At 41.3% G+C, this 19325-nt stretch overlaps 1 protein-coding gene across 1 annotated transcript in view; it reads left to right on the plus strand.

Annotated features, from left to right (window-relative positions):
* The window catches only part of AGBL4 (AGBL carboxypeptidase 4), a 1193307-nt gene that overhangs the window by 1086381 nt on the left and 87601 nt on the right, over window positions 1-19325 (plus strand). The window contains 1 exon segment of the mRNA XM_049775185.1: window positions 10617-10728. Coding sequence (XP_049631142.1) covers window positions 10617-10728 — 112 coding nt within the window.

A 19325-nucleotide genomic window follows, 5' to 3' on the forward strand; every position in this document is an offset into this window, starting at 1 on the left:
ACTTTAGAGAACCTCCTATTTAACCCTCAAACAGCTCTTCAAGGGAAGAAGGGTGATAACCCTTTATGAAATAGAGGAAGTAGAACCTGAGAGACAGTACATGGGCTAGGCACTTATCTCCCATGCCACTGACCTTGGTTTAATTCCTGTCACTGCCTATGGTCTCCTAAGCACTTCCAGAAGAGATCTCTAAAGGAAGATAAAGAGTATCTTATCTCAGAGCACAGAGTAAGCCCAGAGCACAGTCAGGTGTGGGCCACCCCTTCTCATTAAATAAATAAAAATAAAATACATTCCTAAAACAGGGAAAGAAATCGAGCACAGGAGCACCGAGAAACTTGCCCTAAATTCCCTAGAGTAGAGTTCAGAAGCTTTATAAGCCCAAGAAGGTTGACTCTAGTCTGCTACAGACTTACCCTCTGGCTATACCAACTCCCAAATGTAGAGAGTTGCCCACATAGAACTGCAGGGGCTAAGAAAGAGGTGTTACTAGGTAGTTAAGAGTTCACCAGACATAAAAAGGAGAGAAATACATCATGAAACAGGGCATAATGTGAAATGCTAGGGGAGGTATTTCCATAAAGCATACACACATGCACACACTTGTAACCAACCAACCCTGCTCCACTGACATTCAAAGGAGAAAACATTTTAAATTGTCCAAAACAGAACGGACCATCAGTGGATCAGCTGTGTGAAATATGTCAGTATTCTTTATTTTTATTTGACAACATAAACACTGCACCTTTTCATCAAGCTGGAAATATATAACAAATATCCATCGCAAGTATCACATCATTTGAAAACCTGCTGATCCTTTTAGCTCCACCCTCTCCCCAAGTTATGTCTCTCCTTGTGCTCTGCCATAGCATTCTCTCTCATTTCCTTGTTTTACGGGAGGGACCCATTGGTGCTCAGGGGCGACTTCTGGTTCTGTGCTCAGGAATTACTTCTGTTGCTATTTGAGAGACCATACATGGTGCAAGGGTTTGAACAGGGATCAGTCACAGGAAGGCAAGTGATTTACCCACTGTACTATCTCACTATCTCGCCAGCCCCTCTCTCACTCACCTCTGGAATGGACAGAGAGGTCAGGAACTATGACCCCATGCCCTGCCCAGGGCTGAGTCCCCCTCTGAATGATAGCCATGCTGTTGGCCTTTCTACCTTCAGACCCCATGTTTCTTTTGTCTTCTTCAGCACTGCTCACAGCTCTGACTAGGAGAGGCCAGACCTGCCAGTGCACTCCTTTAGTTTCTGCTCTCTAGAGAATCACTCAGGCTCATCTTGCCCAGGCAGCTTCTATTGTCTGAACAGGAGGTTGTGTCTCTGTCCTCATTCCACTGCCGGCTTCTGTTCTCCAGGCTCAACATCCCCCTTTCATCATCTAAAATGTGTTTCTTTTGTTGTCCTTCCTGCTCTCCTCAGAACAAGCTTGAGGTGTTTATCAGTGTCTGCCTTTGAGACATGGTGTCCTGCACTCAACAGTGAAATGATGATGATGAGGCTAATGACAATGATGATGAAGAATAGTTAGCATCTGTTGAGCCTCTGGTCTAGGCATTTTGTAGGTGCAGTTTCCATCTCATCCTTAGTACAAATTCCATTGTAATTTTCACTTCACAGATGAGAAAGGTGCACCAGAGGAAGCTGAGCTAATTGTGTCAAGCTCCCAGAGCCAGCTGGTGCTAGGAGTAGGAAGCAGCCACCATAAGCAAGTCTGGGAACTGCACTTCTCCCAAAGCAACCCACATACTCGGTGCTCTCTAACACGGATTGCTCCTCAACCCAAATATCTTTCAACTTGCATTTCTCTTAAATCTCACACACACACACACACACACACACACACACACACACACACACACACACACACACACACACACACACACTCTCTCTCTCAGAACTCACTAAGCAGCCTGTGGCAGGGGAAAGGGAGGATTCGTTCTCTCTCTTTGAGCAAAAAGAAACCAATTCTCAGAGAGACTAAATAACTCACTCAAGGTCACAAGGTGAGTAAGCCACAGAGTCCAGATGAAATGCAAGTGACAGGAGACCAGACAGGGCCTTACTTCCCAGAGGCTCACTCCTCTTTATTAAAAGCAGAGGGAGGCAGAAAAAACATAGGGGCTGTGAGTGTGATTAGGCATCTCACCCACAAGTGCAACTGCCCAAACCAATTATTCAAATGAGCTTCCAGTCAGATTAGGCAAAGGCCAGATGGCTGGAGTCTGCAGAGGTAGTGTCCCAGCTCTGCTCCACAAGCTGCGGAATAGCGTTTCAAAGGCAGAGTTGATAGTAAGTGGATTTTAGTCAAGGATTCTACAGTGTAGATAGGCTTCGGAAGAGACTCAGAGGTAACTCAGAAATGGTGACTGGTGTGTGGAGAAGGCAACTAACATCATAGGCCAGTGCATTGGTCATCTCTGGTCTAGGTTTCTACCCTGTGGTTTTCAGTGTCATCTTCCCTCTTTACAAGCTCCCTCACTGGCTAGTAGAAGCAACCTGTGCTCTAGTCTACTGCTTCTCAACCAAGGGTCATAAGTCTCCATGGGGTCCTCCAGGATATTTCCGAGCCTCAGAAATATTGTGTCAGTAGTTGTGTTTAAAAGGTGGGGTGTGGGCTCTGTGAGATCTTGAATTCTTCCAGCTATTCTCTGGCTCTTGGGATTAGGCTTAGTTGCAGTGTGGAACTTTCTTAAGTCTGGTATATGCTACCACATCCCACAGGAAGAGGGGTGACTACAGAGAGAAGAGGTGACTCTATGGACATAAACTCTATGAGAAGAGGGCAGACACTCCCACAGTTAGTCCTCCTCTTCCAGGGAAATGTTCCAGGAGAAAGGGCCCAGGGGCTCATAGTTTGAGTGATCCTTTCACAAGTATGGCCCTTCACTCCTCCAAATCTTACCATCCTGTCAGAAAGGGATGCATACTCTGGGGGGGAAGGGGCTTGAGGCTCTCAAGCTATCACACATCCTGGCTGTCATGATCTCTGTGTGAACATACTAGGCAACCTCCTATGAACGGAGAATTGTTACAGCTCTAGTCAAGGGGACCAAAGGGATATATAGCTTTGCTCTCTCCCAGCCTCAAATTTGACAAGAGTTTAATTTTTTGCTTTTGTTGTTGTTTATTTGGGGGGCACACTCTGTGGTGCTCGAGGGCTACTCTTGTTTTTGTGCTCAGGAGTGACCCTTGATAGTACTCAGGGGAACCATATGAGATGCTGAGGGTTGATGACAAACACTTCAACCCTTATAGAATCTCTTCAGACCCAGATTAACTTCTTCCACCCACAGGGAACACTGGACAGTAAATTGTCAGCCTGGAGGAGTATCTTTTTTTTTTGACAATTTATAGAGATTCTCTTTGCTCTTTCTCCACATTTGAATCTCAGTTTTTTTTTTTCATTTTAAAACTCATGTATTTCATCTGTCCACTCAAATGTGTCCCTCTCTCAGTCCTGACCTCGCTCTCAAGACTACAGTGAAGGCTTTTAATAAGCTGTAGAGGCTGGACAGAGAGGATTCAAATCCTGCTTCTGTCCCTTTTCTTTGTTGAGTAAAAGGCCAGTTACTCAACCTCTCTGAGTCTCTCTACAATTAGAGCTTCTATGTACTTGACACTGCTAGGACTGAAACTACAATTGCAAACCTAAATGCAATTTCTACCTCTCAGTACTTTCAGATCCCTGAGCAAAACAGATTAATTTGTTCAAGGTCACAAAACTCCAGAATGATGGATCTGAGACTCAGACCCAAATCTGGGACTGTGAACCTCGGTTCTTATCTACCTCTGAACTTCCCCAATCTTGCTCATAGGTGTTTCCTTGATGTGATGATCTAGGAAGGGATATGAGGGAAACGTTTTAAATAGCTTGGTGGTAGTTATGGAGAGTGGAGTTGTTGTTATTATCCCTTATGTTTGGAACCAAAGGCACTGCCTGCTACCCTCTATCTTTGCCATAGCAGGCCCGTAGCACTTGCCACACATTTTTCAGGAATTGTTGGTGACAGATTGTCTGGCATTTTGATACTGGCCTATCAATAGAGCTGGAAGGCGCCTCAGGCCAGACACAGTTGAATTCCAACCTTTTAGTGGCATTAAATAAAGCAATATTTATTTTGCTTTTGGTGCAAATATACTTAATCCAAACTGGCTCATTGGTAATGCTAAAAAACTGCTGTGTTTGAGTGACAATTGCAAGCATGCCTTATACATCACTGCTTGTCAATGCTGCTGTTTCAGGAGCACGAAACCCCACAGAGTCTGGGACAAGATTGATCTGGAGCCACTCTGCTGCCCTTTTTCCTCTCTCCTTTAGAGAAGATGAAAAGAAAATCATGAGGAGAGTTAAAATCATTGCTCTCGTTCAACTGCCATTATTGCTATAGGGATGAAGCATGATGCCCTTCATGAGATGAGCTATTTATTTGCCATTTGAATAATGTTCACTGGAACCACTGTATCTTTGCCAATGAGCTCAGAACAGGAAAAACAGACAAAGGAGTAGCTTAATGTCTCTTTCATAGATCAAACAGCTTTTCTGGTGAAAAGGTCACTGTAGACCTGGATTTGAATCTCGGCTTTATATTCTAGCACCGATCAAGTGACCTTATCAAGGTCAGAATTCTCTTGGAATTTATTTGCGTATTTATGAAATGAAGATAAATGATACTCCACTTGGTTGTTATGGATGTGTCTAGCATGTAATTGATGCTTAAATCTCTTCAAAATTGGTCTTTAAGTGATTCCTTAAACCTTATTCTCAAAACTGCAAGCTATTCTCTCATGGATTTTTGCATCTGTTCACTCGTCTCACTCATTTTCTATCTTGAACCACTGTTGCACATGGATCTATAGTAGATTAGTTAGATTGAATGTGGATAATAATCGCAGTCCCTGCCCTCACTGGCTTCATAGTTTGGAAGGAAAAAAGTATACATTTTTTTTTTTTTGGCTTTTGGGTCACACCTGGCAGTGCTCAGGGGTTACTCCTGGCTCTAATCTCAGAAATCACTCCTGGCAGGCTCAGGGGACCATATGGGATGCTGGAATTCGAACCACTGTCCTTCTGCATGGGAGGCAAATGCCTTACCTTTAAGTGTATCTTCAACTCCAAAAGAAATGATATCTTATGAAATAACATACAAATTGTACTTCTTTAAATCTAGAGTTTTTAAAATGAGCCTAATGTCAAAAATTTTCTGTCTCCACCATAATACAAATGGCCTCATTTATCAGGACATGGGTCCCAATTTTGAGCTCATGTAAAAATGTCATAGAAGAACATCAATTAAGGAGATACAGGACTTAACAATGACTCTAAACTCTTAATAACAGGATCAAGAATTTGAACTTTGGAAGTCATCTTGTCCATTCCCATCGTTAGCTTATTTGGTTCCTGATACAACTGAAGAAAAACGTGGGTGTGTTCCAGCCTTGATCTGGTGTTTACTGGAATACAAAAATAATAGGAAGCTGTTAGAAACATGTATAATTTTCAACCTTTCTCTCTTCCCTGACTTGCTTATTCATGTCACCTGCCTGAAAAATTCTCTCATGACTTTTGACAAACTGTTCTCCTCATAGCTGAGAGTAACTTAAGAACTCCGAGAGGCAATGATTAGTTCCCAGGAAAATCTCAAATCTTGAAAAACAAGAGAGTAGTTAATTTAAGCTATTGGTCACCTGTGACTATTTGGTATTTTGTTTCTTTTAAAACCCATATCCATCCTTTTTTCTAGAATATTATATCCTCTTTCTAACCTAATTTTATCAGAAATGCTTATTTCCTCCAAGTCCCTAGCTATAGGGGGAAAGCCTGGTTTGTGATATTGCAAAGCCATATAATGAGAGAACTATAAAAAACCTCCAGAGAGAACAGCCCCCTCCTTTTATAAAATAGAGCATAGGAGTGATTTTACCAAGATGATATATATTTTTAAATATATATAATATTTAAATATATAATTTTAAATATATATTTTATATATATAAACATATATATATATAGAGAGAGTAGAGTTAAGGCCTGTCTCTCTGGCCACTAGCAATAACTTTACTTTATTCAATAATTATATACCTACTGGTATTCTAGTTACCATTAAAAGTGTTTTAAAACTTGGGACTGAAATGAAAACAAGTGGCTAAGGCGATTGCTTTGCATGCAGCCTATCTAGGTACTATATCTAGCATCCCATCAGGTTCCCAAGCCTGCCAGGAATGATTTCTGAGCACAGAGCCAGAAGTAACCCCTGAGCACCATAAGGTATGCCCCCCCCAAAAAAAAGTATTTTAAAATTTGTTCAGTGAGTCCCCAGCACATATATTGCTCCCAGAAGAGTTTCATAAATGCTTTAGCTTTACTTGAGGTGTAGGGTTTTTTAAGTACTCAAGTTGCCTTTGAATCACCAACCATACTATTTTCATCAGCAGCTTGTATCAAGGAGTAGATCACTAAAGAATCTTTAAAAACATGCTTCCTACTGTTCTGAATATGATTTTTTTGAATCAGAGACTTCTTGGGAGCAGCATGGTCAAACAGGAAAACTCTGGGATATTGGAGCAGGGTACCTAGATTCTGTTCTGGGTCCCTGGAAATTTGATAGATTATCTTGAATAAAGAGCTTACTGACTCTGGCCCTTAATGTTCCCAATTTAAAACTGGATTCAGTATTGTTGTGATAACTATATAAGTGAGCTAGCAAAATATTTGGGGAATAAGATGTTCGTGGAACAAACACTTTCTTCATTATTTACTGTAGTCCAGACTTGGTCAGGTATAAGAAACAAATGTGAATACACATTGTGAATAAATATTGTCCTTGCCTTGAGACTCTCATGATTCACTATCCAGACTCAATAGTGACTGAATATTATGTTATAAACACAGAGGTGGCAGTATTGGAAGATATATGAGCAAAGGAAGAATACCTGGCCCACTAGGTAAGAGTAAGTCAGCAAGCCTTCCTGGAGCAGAGGAGAGATGGGCCAGCTAACCAGCTCTAAGGATCCTTGTCATTTATTATTAAGTCCTGTGGTCAATGTCAATACTCCTTCCAAAGTATTAAGTGCTCAGTTGGGGATGAAGATATCTGTGGGCACAGTATCTGGACTAAAGATTCCATGTGCTTGGTGACAAGCCATTGGGTAATAGATAGTATAGAAACCTGTTGAAATTTTCAATAAATGAGCCCACAGAGCCAGATGATTGGGGAGACTTTTGATTAAAGAAAAGACCCAATACAATCACTTAAGTAAAATTGGAATTTATAAGAAGAGGCTCATAGAATGTTCCAGACCTGGAGGGTCAGGTAAAAAACAATATGCAGCAAAGTAACTCTGGAGGCATAAAATGGAATGTTAGCAGTAATGCCTCTGTTCCATAACAACACAACCAGACCTGGATCTTGTGTCTCGTCAGTCTAGGGTAAGTCCTGGGTCAGAGTGATTCAGAGTTCCTGACTGGATCCCTGTCTGCCATGTCCTAAAGGGGGAACATGTGAGCCATCTGTCTTCTGTGGTGGGAGAAAAGGCACAGCCACAGTCCTGTCAAATTGTAATGGAGGAGAAAACTCTTTCCACCACACCCCATCTAATTGCAGAAATATGAACTTGAATATGTCCAATCCCCAGACTGGAAGAAAAGATATAAACTCATCTCTGACCACTGCTGTCTGTTACTTGCACTATCTTCACAGAAACTGCAAACTAATTAGCTATTGTCACTGTATGGATACTGTTGTAACATAAAAAATCATAACGTACACTAAAATAACAGTATACCACTATTTTATTCTGCTTCTTTTCATTTTTCTTTTTTTTCTTTGGTATATTTTTTATTTTGAACTGTTATTATGTGCCAGAACCTGGACTATTAACTTTATCATAATCATTATCTTATTTGATTCTTCTAAAATTGTACTGAATTATAAATGGACTCAAATATGTGAGCACAACTTCTTTTTTCTGATAAACTGTCTTTTTTGAGACCAAACAACATCTTTTATCAATTACTTATAAAAGAGCTTGGCAGGAACTAACATGGAGCTTGATAAAGAAGGTTCCTAACAAACCCTGGATGAGGGTCAGAGAAATAGCACAATGGGATAAGCACATGCTTGCATGTGGGTGTCCCAGATTTAGTTCCTGTACCACATATGCTTTCTCTCATCCCATTCTTGCACATCCAAAAGCAACTTACAAGCACAGAGACAGGAGCACAGTTAGGTGTGACTACAATCCTAAGTAAGAAATAAAATCAAAAAGCAAAACAAAATAAAAATCTAAATGAACTGCTACAGAATCATATACCCTATTCATAGTTTTGTTTTCTGTGGACACAAAACCATGGCCCAAATATATGATAGCTTGAGAGAAAATTAATTTACATCACTTTTCTTATTATAGTGCATTGTTATAACTTTTTATATCTCATTGGTCATTGTTGTTAATCTCTTACAGTGACCCATTTATAAACTGAAGTCTATCTTGGCTATATAGGTATGGGGAAAAGCAAAGTACATGTAGAATTAATTCAGTACTTCTACAATTTTAGGCATCAACAGGGAGATGGATACCTAATACATAAAGAGTCAGGTACTTACTATTTTCCAGTCTTGCCTAATCCTTAAACATTAGGACTAAACATTCATAGAGGCATAGAGCTTCTCTCAAATTATGAACCCCCCAGGTGAGCATGCGCATTGAACCCATTAGACTGAGCTTGAAGCTATTGAATGTATCTGCTGGACTCTGCCCTACTAACATACAGGACTACTACAGAATATAGATTATTTAGGAATGGCATATTAAGTCTGTAGGTCTGGACACTACACACAGCATTTATTGCTTCCTTCTCTGAAAGGAAATAATTAGAGGAGAACAAAAGAGTGAGAATGTGTTTCAGATCAGACTCTGAGGATCAGGCAGACCTGAAACCTGAGTCTAACTCCTCCGCAGGTGCTTTGTGACTTTCAGACGACCATCATTTCTAAACTTTTGTTTTCTCTCTTTTTTTTTTTTTGGTTTTTTGGGCCGCACTCGTTTGATGCTCAGGGGTTACTCCTGGCTATACGCTCAGAAATTGCCCCTGGCTTGGGGGGACCATATGGGATGCCAAGGGATCGAACCGTGGTCCTTTCCTTGACTAGCGCTTACAAGGCAGACACCTTACCTCTAGTGCCACCTCGCCGGCCCCTTTTTTTCTCATTTGTAAAGTGGCAAAACACTTAGTCATTCTGAGATTGATGAAAATCTTAAGTGAGATGATCCCAGTCAGGGCATGGTGAGTACTTAGTAGGGCTGGCTCCTGCTATGCTTGCTGCTCTGAACTCTGAAAGTAATGATGGGTTTGGGGTGGTGGTAGATAGGGTGTAGTACAAGTGTTCCTTGCATACCACCGACTCTGATTCAATCTCTGTCCCCTTTCCCACCATCACTAGGTATAGCTCTAGAGTCCTCAGTATCTTCATGTGTGACTCTAATGACTCCAGCACTGGAGGGGCCAATTATTCAACTCTCTGGTTCAGTTGGTCAAAAATATTAGGGAATTAGCTCAAGATTCCTGAGCACTACTTAGGAGCCTCACCCCCCCCCAAAAAAAAACATGTCTTATGTAATTACTCACAATGCTAAAAGTAATTGATGTTGGGGTGACAGGAAGGTGGTGTCATATTTTTTTCAGCTTTTTTTTTATAATAAAATTCTGTAACAAAGAAATGGCTTTAGGGATAGTGTATTTTAAAAATAACATGGCATTGAAAACAACTAAGCAGCTCAGAGTCAGGAAATGGCTGATGAATTATGGGGGATTCACATAACGGGAAAGTACGTAATATGGCAACATTATTAAAGTGGTTGCTATAGTATAGGGAATTTAGTCAAGAAAGCTCATGTCATAACAGCAAATTAAAAAAGGAACACATCCTGCCAAAAGTGCTGTGGGTTCCCAGAACCACCTAAGGAGGGGTTGTTGTAAGAATTTGAACTTTTCAGGAAATTTGTAAATTTTCTAAATTTACAAAAAGAAACCCTCTTAGGTTTTAAGAAGGTTATCTTGATACTTGTGTGGAAAGCAGGGACAGGGGTGAGGTAAAAGACAGGGATTATATCCAGTAAGAGATTAACTATTGCAATGCTTAAGACCTTTACCAAAGTTCAAGGTAAAATCAATGAGGGAAAAAGATGTTGGCTTCTAAATACATTCTGAATTGCAATCATTGAATTAGTTGTGTGAGGGAGAGAGATGAATATAATGGGGGTAGCCAGTGGCTTGAGACTGAATATTTCTTTTTAATGCTGCCCTGTCTAGGGGAATATGTATATGTCTTTAGACCTGAGAAATGGCACTGAGGTGAAACTTCTCCTCAAGGAAATATTTTCTAACCTCTCTGTGATCCTCTTCTCTTGGAAAGTACAAATTATAATAGTGTGGGCCTAATCAGGTTTTGAAAGCATTAAGTGAATTAATGCATGTTATAAGCTCAGAACTGTCTCTGGCAAAACAAAAAAGTGGTAAAAGTTACCTAATGACTGGTCCATTCATACCTTTATGTTACCAAGGTAAGAATACTATCTCTATGCTAATTTAGACTTTCCCTACTACTTAGGTGCTCTCTGATGGGGTTTGATCTGAACCGTCACTGGCTGGATCCCTCTCCATGGGCCCATCCTACACTGCACGGGGTGAAGCAGCTCATTGTCCAGATGTACAACGACCCAGTGAGTAACTGATCGCCCTCAACAGATGCTGGTCTTACAGTTTAATCTGAAAAAATGATGTGCTGTGAGAAGTTTGCTAAGCTGTAAATTAGGACAGCTTCAAAACCAGAGAAGGTTTAAACTTACTGATCATGTCTCTGAATTGATTTGACCCTAGTATTTTTCTCTAATCTTATCCTTCACAACTATTGAACTTAGCTTTAGAGGTCCCTTTAGATGGAGATACACTGGAGCAGATTCTTATTTTCCAGGGCTTTGTTACATTTTTAAATTTTCACTAAATGTTCATTCAGCTGTCTAGTCTTGGTACCATCCTTTTCCCCCCTCAAATTGTGAGGCTGAACTCAATGATTCCAGTAATGTGGTTCTGTTGGAGTTATACAAAAAGATGAGGGAGAAGAAAAGAAAAACAAAAACAGAAATGAAAGCAAAGGGAGAAAAAGAAAAAGAAAAGAAAAAGAAAGGAACTAGGGGAAGTCCATCTAGGTGTTAATAAATTTCCCTTTAGACGGAGAAAGGGAAAAATAAAAAGAAGAAAAGGGTAACAAAACAAAACAAAGCAAAACAAACAAAAATAAAAGCAAATAAACAAAACAAAAACAAGAAACAATAGGGCAGTAATAACAAAAGTACAAAAAGAACAAACCAAAAAATAGAAAACAAAAACAGAAAAAAAAAAAAAAAACCCAAACCAGCTACTACTTAAAAAGGCTTGTGTTTCTTCTTCCTCCTCTTCCTCCTCCTCCTTCTCTCCTTCTTCTCCTCCTCCTCCTCCTCTCCTTCTTCTCTTCCTCCTGTTCCTCCTTCTTCTCCTTCTTCTTCATTTTTTTTGCAAAGGCACAGTAAATATTAGGGAAATTAGAACGGAAATTCCCTTGGCCTAAGACAGGGGTCTCAAACTCTCGGCTCGCGGGCCGTTTGCGGCTCTCCGAACAACAGTTTGTGGCCTGCGGCCGGCCTTCAAATATCGCAGTATTCACGATTATTCACTTACCGAATAATCGCAATAAAAATGCATTAGTAAGAAAAAAATCGCATTAAACATTCACATACCCGAGCAGTTCCATTTGGGGTATGCAAATGTTTAATGCGATTTTTTGCAATTTTTTTCTTACTAATGCGATTTTTTATTGAGAATATTCAGTAAGCAAAATCCCTTATGCGGCCCTGCCTCACCCCGACTTTGCCTCCTGCGGCTCCCAGGTAAATTGAGTTTGAGACCCCTGGCCTAAGAGATACAGGGTTTCTTCACCCTTAAAGTATACTGCTATGGGAACATCTACAGACTCCATACCTGCTCATTTTCATACCCCAAGTTCTTTTTATGGCACCAGGGAGCTTTCAAGTCAGTTGTGGATGATGACATCACACCTCTGTAGCTAGAGATCTTGTTATTTGCCTAGGTCATAGGACAAAGGCAACGAGAGACCACCCCCTTCAATGACAAAGAGCCTTGAAAGTAGAAAACCCTCCAACACCAATGCACTGGCCCAACCGTTTTCAACTTAGCTTTACCATATTTACTTACTATTCTTTTCTTCTTTCTCTTATGTTTTGTTTTCCCCTTCTTTTTCTCCTAATTCATATTTTAGCCAATTATTTATCTTTTCTTAACCACCTCTATTTTCTCCCTTTCATCTCTCTTTATCCATTTTATATGCCTATATATTTTTCTCCCTTTATTTTTTTTCCAGTGCGAGGTATTGAAATCAGGGCTTCACATATGCCAGGGCATATGTTTTAACACTGAAATGTATCATCAGTTTTCCTTCCTTCCCTTCTCTCCCTTCTTTTCCCTTCCTTTCTTTTCTCTTCCTGTCCTTATCTCTTCCCTAGTCTTTCCCTCCCAACTCTCCTTCCTTTTTCCTCCCTCCCTCCTTCCTTCCCTCCTTCCCTCCCTCCTTCCCTCCTTCCCTCCTTCCTTCCTTCCTTCCTTCCTTCCTTCCTTCCTTCCTTCCTTCCTTCCTTCCTTCCTTCCTTCCTTCCTTCCTTCCTTCCTTCCTTCCTTCCTTCCTTCCTTCCTCTATTTAGCCAGTTGTTTATATTCCTAGTTATTGCAGTTATAATAATGAACAAAACCCTAACCTTTCAATCTACTGCAGAAAATGAATATTAAATAATCAAGGATTAACATTTACTTATGGAGTTTGCTTATGAAGTAAAAGTAAAAAATGTCAGGGCCGGAGTGATAGTACAGTGAATAGGGCATTTGCCTTTCACAGAGCTGAATTGGGTTCAATCCCCAGCATGCCATATGGTTCCCCAAGTACTACCAAGAGTAATTTCTGAGCAAGGAGCCAGTGAGTAACTCCCGAACTTCACAAGGTATGGTCAATAACCTTCCCCCCCCCCACATACACATATGTAGAAAGTGTTACCTGCAGGCAGATCAAAAGACTCTACTTCAACAATATGTTATACAGCCTCTTCTGCTTAAAAAGTATCTAAAATTCAAGCTGGAGAGAACTTACAGTGGGTAGGGCATTTACCTTGCATGTACCTGGCATCCCATGAAGTCCCCTGAGCACTGCCAGGAATAATTCCTGAGTACAGAATCAGCAGTAACCCCCAAACATCACCAAACCTTGTTATGACCCAAAAACTAAAAAGAAAGTATCTTAAGGTGACTAGTATCGTACATGGTGTGGAATAGATCTTCCACAAACAAAGTGTAGATCCCATTGAAATTCACCCTGGACTGCAGCAGTCATTGTGTTCAGTTGAAAACATTGCTCATCCTTTAAGGCATCATCCCCTAATAGTTTTTTTTTTTTGGTTTGTTTGTTTGTTTTTGGTTTTTGGGTCACACCCGGCAGTGCTCAGGGGTTACTCCTGGCTGTCTGCTCAGAAATAGCTCCTGGCAGGCACAGGGGACCATATGGGACACCGGGATTCGAACCAACCACCTTTGGTCCTGGATCGGCTGCTTGCAAGGCAAACGCCGCTGTGCTATCTCTCCGGGCCCATCCCTAATAGTTTTAAACTCATTTCTACTCCTGACCTTCTCTGGCACAGACATCATCAAAATCGTTCTTCTCCAAGTTCTCTGAACTGCCAGCACTGCTCTGGCCTTGTTTCTGAGAATGCACAGCCTCTCTCTGTGTTGGTGGCTTTCTGTTCACTGAATCAATAGTTAGGCCCTGAAAGAGCAGTATATCACTGTTTGCTGAACCCATTTATGTCCTGATTCAGGTCCTGGGAATAATCAGCAGATCCCCACCACTGAGGAGGCATCAGCCTGGTAGAGACAAGCATTTCTTTATTTTTTTAGTATTTATTTATTTGGGTGGGGGATTTTGGCAGTGTTCAAAGCTAACTCCTGACTGTGCTCATGGGTCACTCATGCTAGTGTGCTGGGGACCTGGCAGTGCTGGTGATTGATCTGGCGTATCAAGCACAGCATGTAAAATAAGCCCTGGAAACAAATACTATCTCCTCAGCTCCAGGAGACAGGCATTTATAGCAGTTCTTGTAGGTTTATTCATGGAAGGAGGTAGAGATGATGGGAACTCGTAGAACCTAAGAGATGGCAGCTGAACTGTTGTATAAAGAATGCCCAGGGCAGGAAAGTTACAGTGTGTGCAATTGCCTTGAGAAGGAATATATTAGGGACTCAAGGAGCAGTGCAGGGTGACTGGTATAGAGGTCAGTAGGAAGTTAAGAAGATAGCAAGCAACTGGGACTTGATGCTCCTGGAGATGTAGAGCCACTGAAATACTTGAAGAGGCAAAGTGACAAGACCAGGTATGCATTTCATAAGGTTCCCTCTGGAGCCTGGTAAGACGGTGGGTTATGAGAATGCCACTCTGGGAACAATAAATGTCCACTGCACTGTGGAGGGGCTTGAAGGTTCAGGAAGTGGAATTGTCTTGAGGGAGACAGAGGTGAGTTGGTGACCCTGTGAGAACAAGACAACAGCCTCTGAGGCTTAGCTTGGACAGTGGACAGACTAGGTGACCTTTCTGAGAGAAAACCCAGGAGGCACAGGAAGTGTGAGAGAGGCTTAAGCATGTTGATTTTCCCCTACTCTGAGAGTGTACCAGAATGAGCTCTCTGGAGAGAGATGGTGGCATTTTCTTCAAAGACTGCCTTCCTGACCCTGTGTTCTATAAACCCTTCTCCTCACTCAGGGACACTGGAATAGAAATGATCATAACAAAGAAGGATTGAACTCAGGGACCTGACTGTACTAGATCTCAGATATGCAGTGCTTCATGACCCACTCCAAAGGCAGCTCCCAATAGACAGTGTGGTCCTTGTTTTCCCCTGGTGATTGATAGTTCCTCTGGGAAGGGTCTAGCTGATTTATCTCAGTCCATGGAGCCCAGCAGGGATTGACTCTGGGCAGACAAGGCACTCAGCATGAACCATAAGCAAGCAATGAAGCAAGTCGCCTCTATGGAGTGGCTTTTATAACATTCTCCTGATAAAAAGACACAACTGTATCTCTGACCCTCTCCCCCTCACAGTGTCCTTGAATTCTTCTGTCACCATTACTATCACATCACATCTTTCTTTACTTAACTTATGGCTCTGTGGCTTTATATCACACAACCAGGCACTCACACACAAGTGCACACACAAGAAACTCCTCTCCTACCTGAACTGAGTTGTAATCTGAAAAAGCAAGGTTTATGTATGTAAGGGCTTCCTAGGTCCATCCATTGACATTGGGTTTTTCAGCTGATTTGTTAGGCTGAAAGAGTTGAATGTAGTAAAATTCTGAAAGAAGTTTTGCTTTAAAAAAACCTCCACTAAACTCCACTAATTGAATGCAAAACACTGTTCTCACTGTCATCAAAGGCAAAACCCCATGGTCACCTCTGGGTTTATAGAGAAAAATTAGCAAAATTAAAGAAGGAGTTCACAGTCTGAGAGGAAAGCCAAACTTTGTGAACCATTTAATCCAAGGCAGCCAAGAAATGCTTTGAAAGTCAAATGAAGGGGCTAGAGAGATAGTGTAGTGGGTAGGGCTCTTGCTTTGCATATGGCTAACTCAGGTTTGATCCTAGCATCCCATATAATCCCTGAGAACCACCAGGAGTAATTCTTGAGTGCATACCCAGGAATAACGCCTGAACATTACTGAGTGTACCCCTCCAAAGCAATGTTTTGGACAGGTGGGACTAGATAAGATTAACCCAGTAATGTGTGTGTGTGTGTGTGTGTGTGTGTGTGTGTGTGTGTGTGTGTGTGTGTGTGTTTGGTGTAGATCTAAGGAAGTATCTTTTCTTTTAAAACTAATTTTTATTATAACATGGTGATTTTCCAAGTTGTTCATAATACAGTTGTTTTAGGCATTAAATGTTCAAACACCAACCCTTTTCTGACTGTGACCTTCCCTTCCCACCAACATAACCTGCCTCCATGCAGGCACAAACAAATTTACTTTATATTATTATTGTTGTTGCTTGTTACAGCACAAAGGAAAATTGAATTATCAAAACTTATATCAACAAAAGTAAATTTGAATGATTGTCATATCTCTCCAGAGTGTTATTAAAGTCAGTGTCTAAGGATTTACTGGGCTGTGTTTGGGCTAGTTGAGCCTTCTTTGTTTTTTGTTTTGTTTTGTTTTGTTTTATTTTTGGGCCACACCCAGTGATGCTTAGGGACTATTTCTGGCTATGCGCTCAGAATTGCCACTGATTTGGGGGACCATATGGGACACCAGGGTAATCGAACCGTATATCCTACGTTAGCATGCATAAGGCTTACCACCTTACCACTTGGACCACCACTCCAGACCCCTAATTAATCCTTCTATGTTAATGTTTAGGCTCACTGAGTTGGGTAGATTGCTGTGTAATTTTAGATTACATAAATTTGCTGTGATACTACTGGGATGACACTACGATAAACAGTTGAGGTGTACAGATTCTATAGATCTGAAATAAATTTGGTGTCTTGGCAATCTGATAAGGTTAGGTCTCGTAGCTGAGCCATTTCTGTCAGAGGGCGGAGGGTGTGGTGCTGGACTGCTATAGTTTATGCAAAACCCCCTTTTATATGGGAATGCCACCAAAGTATCAACCTGGATTGCCCTGCTTGGGAAGTACCAGCCACCAATATTTTCCTTTAGAACTTGATGGAGGAGCTGGGCCATTTTCTGTGGGCTAGATGGTGGTGGTGGGATGGTGCTGCTGAGTTTTCTGGAGGTGGGTGGGTGGGAATGAACTCTGCTCAATACCTTCCCTCAAAAAAAATTCCGAGTTTTTATCCCTGTAGTCTGATCTTACTGGAGAGGATTTAGCTTCTCACATTATTTAATTTGGGAGGGGTCACATCTGGCATTGCTCAGGGGTTACTGCTGGCTCTCAGAAATCACTCGTGGCAGGCTCTGGGAACCATATGGGATACCGGGATTCAAACCACCATCCTTCTGGATGCAAGGCAAACACTCTACCTCCATGCTATCTCTCCAGCCCCACATTATTTTAGTTGTGGAGCTTGGTCATTTCTGTTAGAGGGTATAGGATGTGGGATTGGACTGCTGTTGTTTATACAGAGAGGGAAATCTGTGTCATCCACCTTTCTGAGAATATCACAGAGGTATCAGGGAAATATTGGCAGCCATTGTTTCTTTTGAAACAATGAGTTGCAAGAAAATAAGTTTTGGACACATGGAACAACATAAGATTAAACCAATTTGTGTGTGTGTGTGTGTGTGTGTGTGTGTGTGTGTGTTTGGAGAAATTCAAGAACTTTTTTTTTTTTTACAACAAATAGTCCTTTAGAACTGGGTCTATTTTATCTGCTGCTATGGTTTTTGGAAGAGGGAAGACTTAAGCAACAATGTACCAAGCCATGGTATGGAAGTGGAGACCTCAGCTTCTGGGGTGATGCATAGGATTCATGACTGGGGACTGAAATAGACAGCAACAAAGAGGATCATGGAAAAATTCGAATACTAAGCCAAGAAATTGCCTTCTTCTTAAAAATCCATGTTCCCTCCTCAGTAAAATCTGCCTGAGGACCTCTTTTAAGTGGATTTTTAATTTAATTAAATATCGTAACAGTAAAACAACCAAGACACTGAAGTGAAATTTCACTTGTGAAGCATATTCTAGCACACATACTCTCTATCTTGAAATGCAGAATTGTCAGTGAAAAATTATCAAAGATGTTTGGGCTAGCAAGATCAAGAAATATTACTCCCCTCCCAGACAATCCCCAGAATCTCTCTGACGTTTTAATTCAACTGGGTTTCTCTGTGTTGCTTAAAAAAATCTAATGGAGGGGAGGGGTCAAAAATAATCTAATGGCTTCCCTTAGTTGTGATATAAAATCCAACATGCTCTGTGAGTACCATTCTTGGTGCACCTGGACATTTCCATGACTCCACATGGAAGATGGCACCATGAATAATGTTGTGTTGACCCATTTTCCAGATGATCCTTTAGTGGAGTGAGGGTCCAAAGAGATGGGTTGTTTGGAGACAGCATTTTTGGAATCTTGTCTAACAGCCAGGTCAATGATGGTAGGATTCTCTGGGAGAGTAATAGAGGCTCCTTTGTGGAAAATAGGCCAGTGATAGGAAGACTGTTGGAGGCAAATGGGTCCTCTCCAGAGTTCTTCAGGGCCTGATAGTTCCTTTATCTAAAGAGCTTTCCTCCTTGGGGGTGATTTTACCCTCTTTCCCTAGAGAAGAAAGACCCTCCTCTGCTGCTGCCAATGTTGCTATAACAACTTGGCTGTAGCTCTTTTAGACAGATCCATTTCCTTAAATCATTGAAGGAAAATTAGCTGCCATAACAACACAGAGCTGTATTTTAAAATAGAGTCACATAGGACTGGGGTGTTTTTTTTTCCTTGCTTGCCTCCTGTTGTCCTTTAGATAAGCTGCTCTCTTTCTGTCAAATGAAAAATAAATAAATTATAACACATTGTCTCGACAAACAGAGCATTGGGTGACATGCTCACACAGCATACATAGAGCCAGCACTCACTCAAGACACACCAAATTCACACTCAGCCTAGAGACACACAGAGGGCACCCTTACTCCCAGCACAAGCAAAACACAAAGGCATGACACATACCGTTCTATCCCACCTCAAAAAAGTAAACACACAGCAAGTGTCATTTACTCACACCCACAAGCAGCTAGACTCACTTTTATCATTTATTTAAATGCCAGGGGTTGGCCTACAAGCTCTTTCTTTTAATCAGACAGAGGTTTAGGATCACCAGCCTGGGAAACCAGAGCTGGCAGCTCCTCAGAGAGTCCAAGAAATTGTGTGCCTCTCTGACAGCCTGGGAAGGGAGCCTTATTGGGGAAAGAGTTATGTCAAACTTGAGAAGGATCAGGGGTACAACCTAGAAAGTACCCCCCACCCATTTCATCCTAGAGTAAAATACCATTCTTGATGAAAGCTACATCCCTCAAGCATTTGCAGATAGGCCTCAGGGGTTGTGGGAACTCTGAAATCTAGACTCCTAGACTCTCAGATATTGGTCCCCATGTGTCTAGTTTTACCAGTGCAGAGAATTTGTATAAGAAAGAATTAAAACTACAAGGATATGTAACTGCAGCAGTAGTACAGATTGAGAGTATTGACTTCTACCCACTGTTTGCATACAACCCTAGAGGTCTTAA

The sequence above is a fragment of the Suncus etruscus genome, chromosome 6 (genome assembly GCF_024139225.1).
Source record: "Suncus etruscus isolate mSunEtr1 chromosome 6, mSunEtr1.pri.cur, whole genome shotgun sequence".
NCBI classification, from domain to species: domain Eukaryota; kingdom Metazoa; phylum Chordata; class Mammalia; order Eulipotyphla; family Soricidae; genus Suncus; species Suncus etruscus.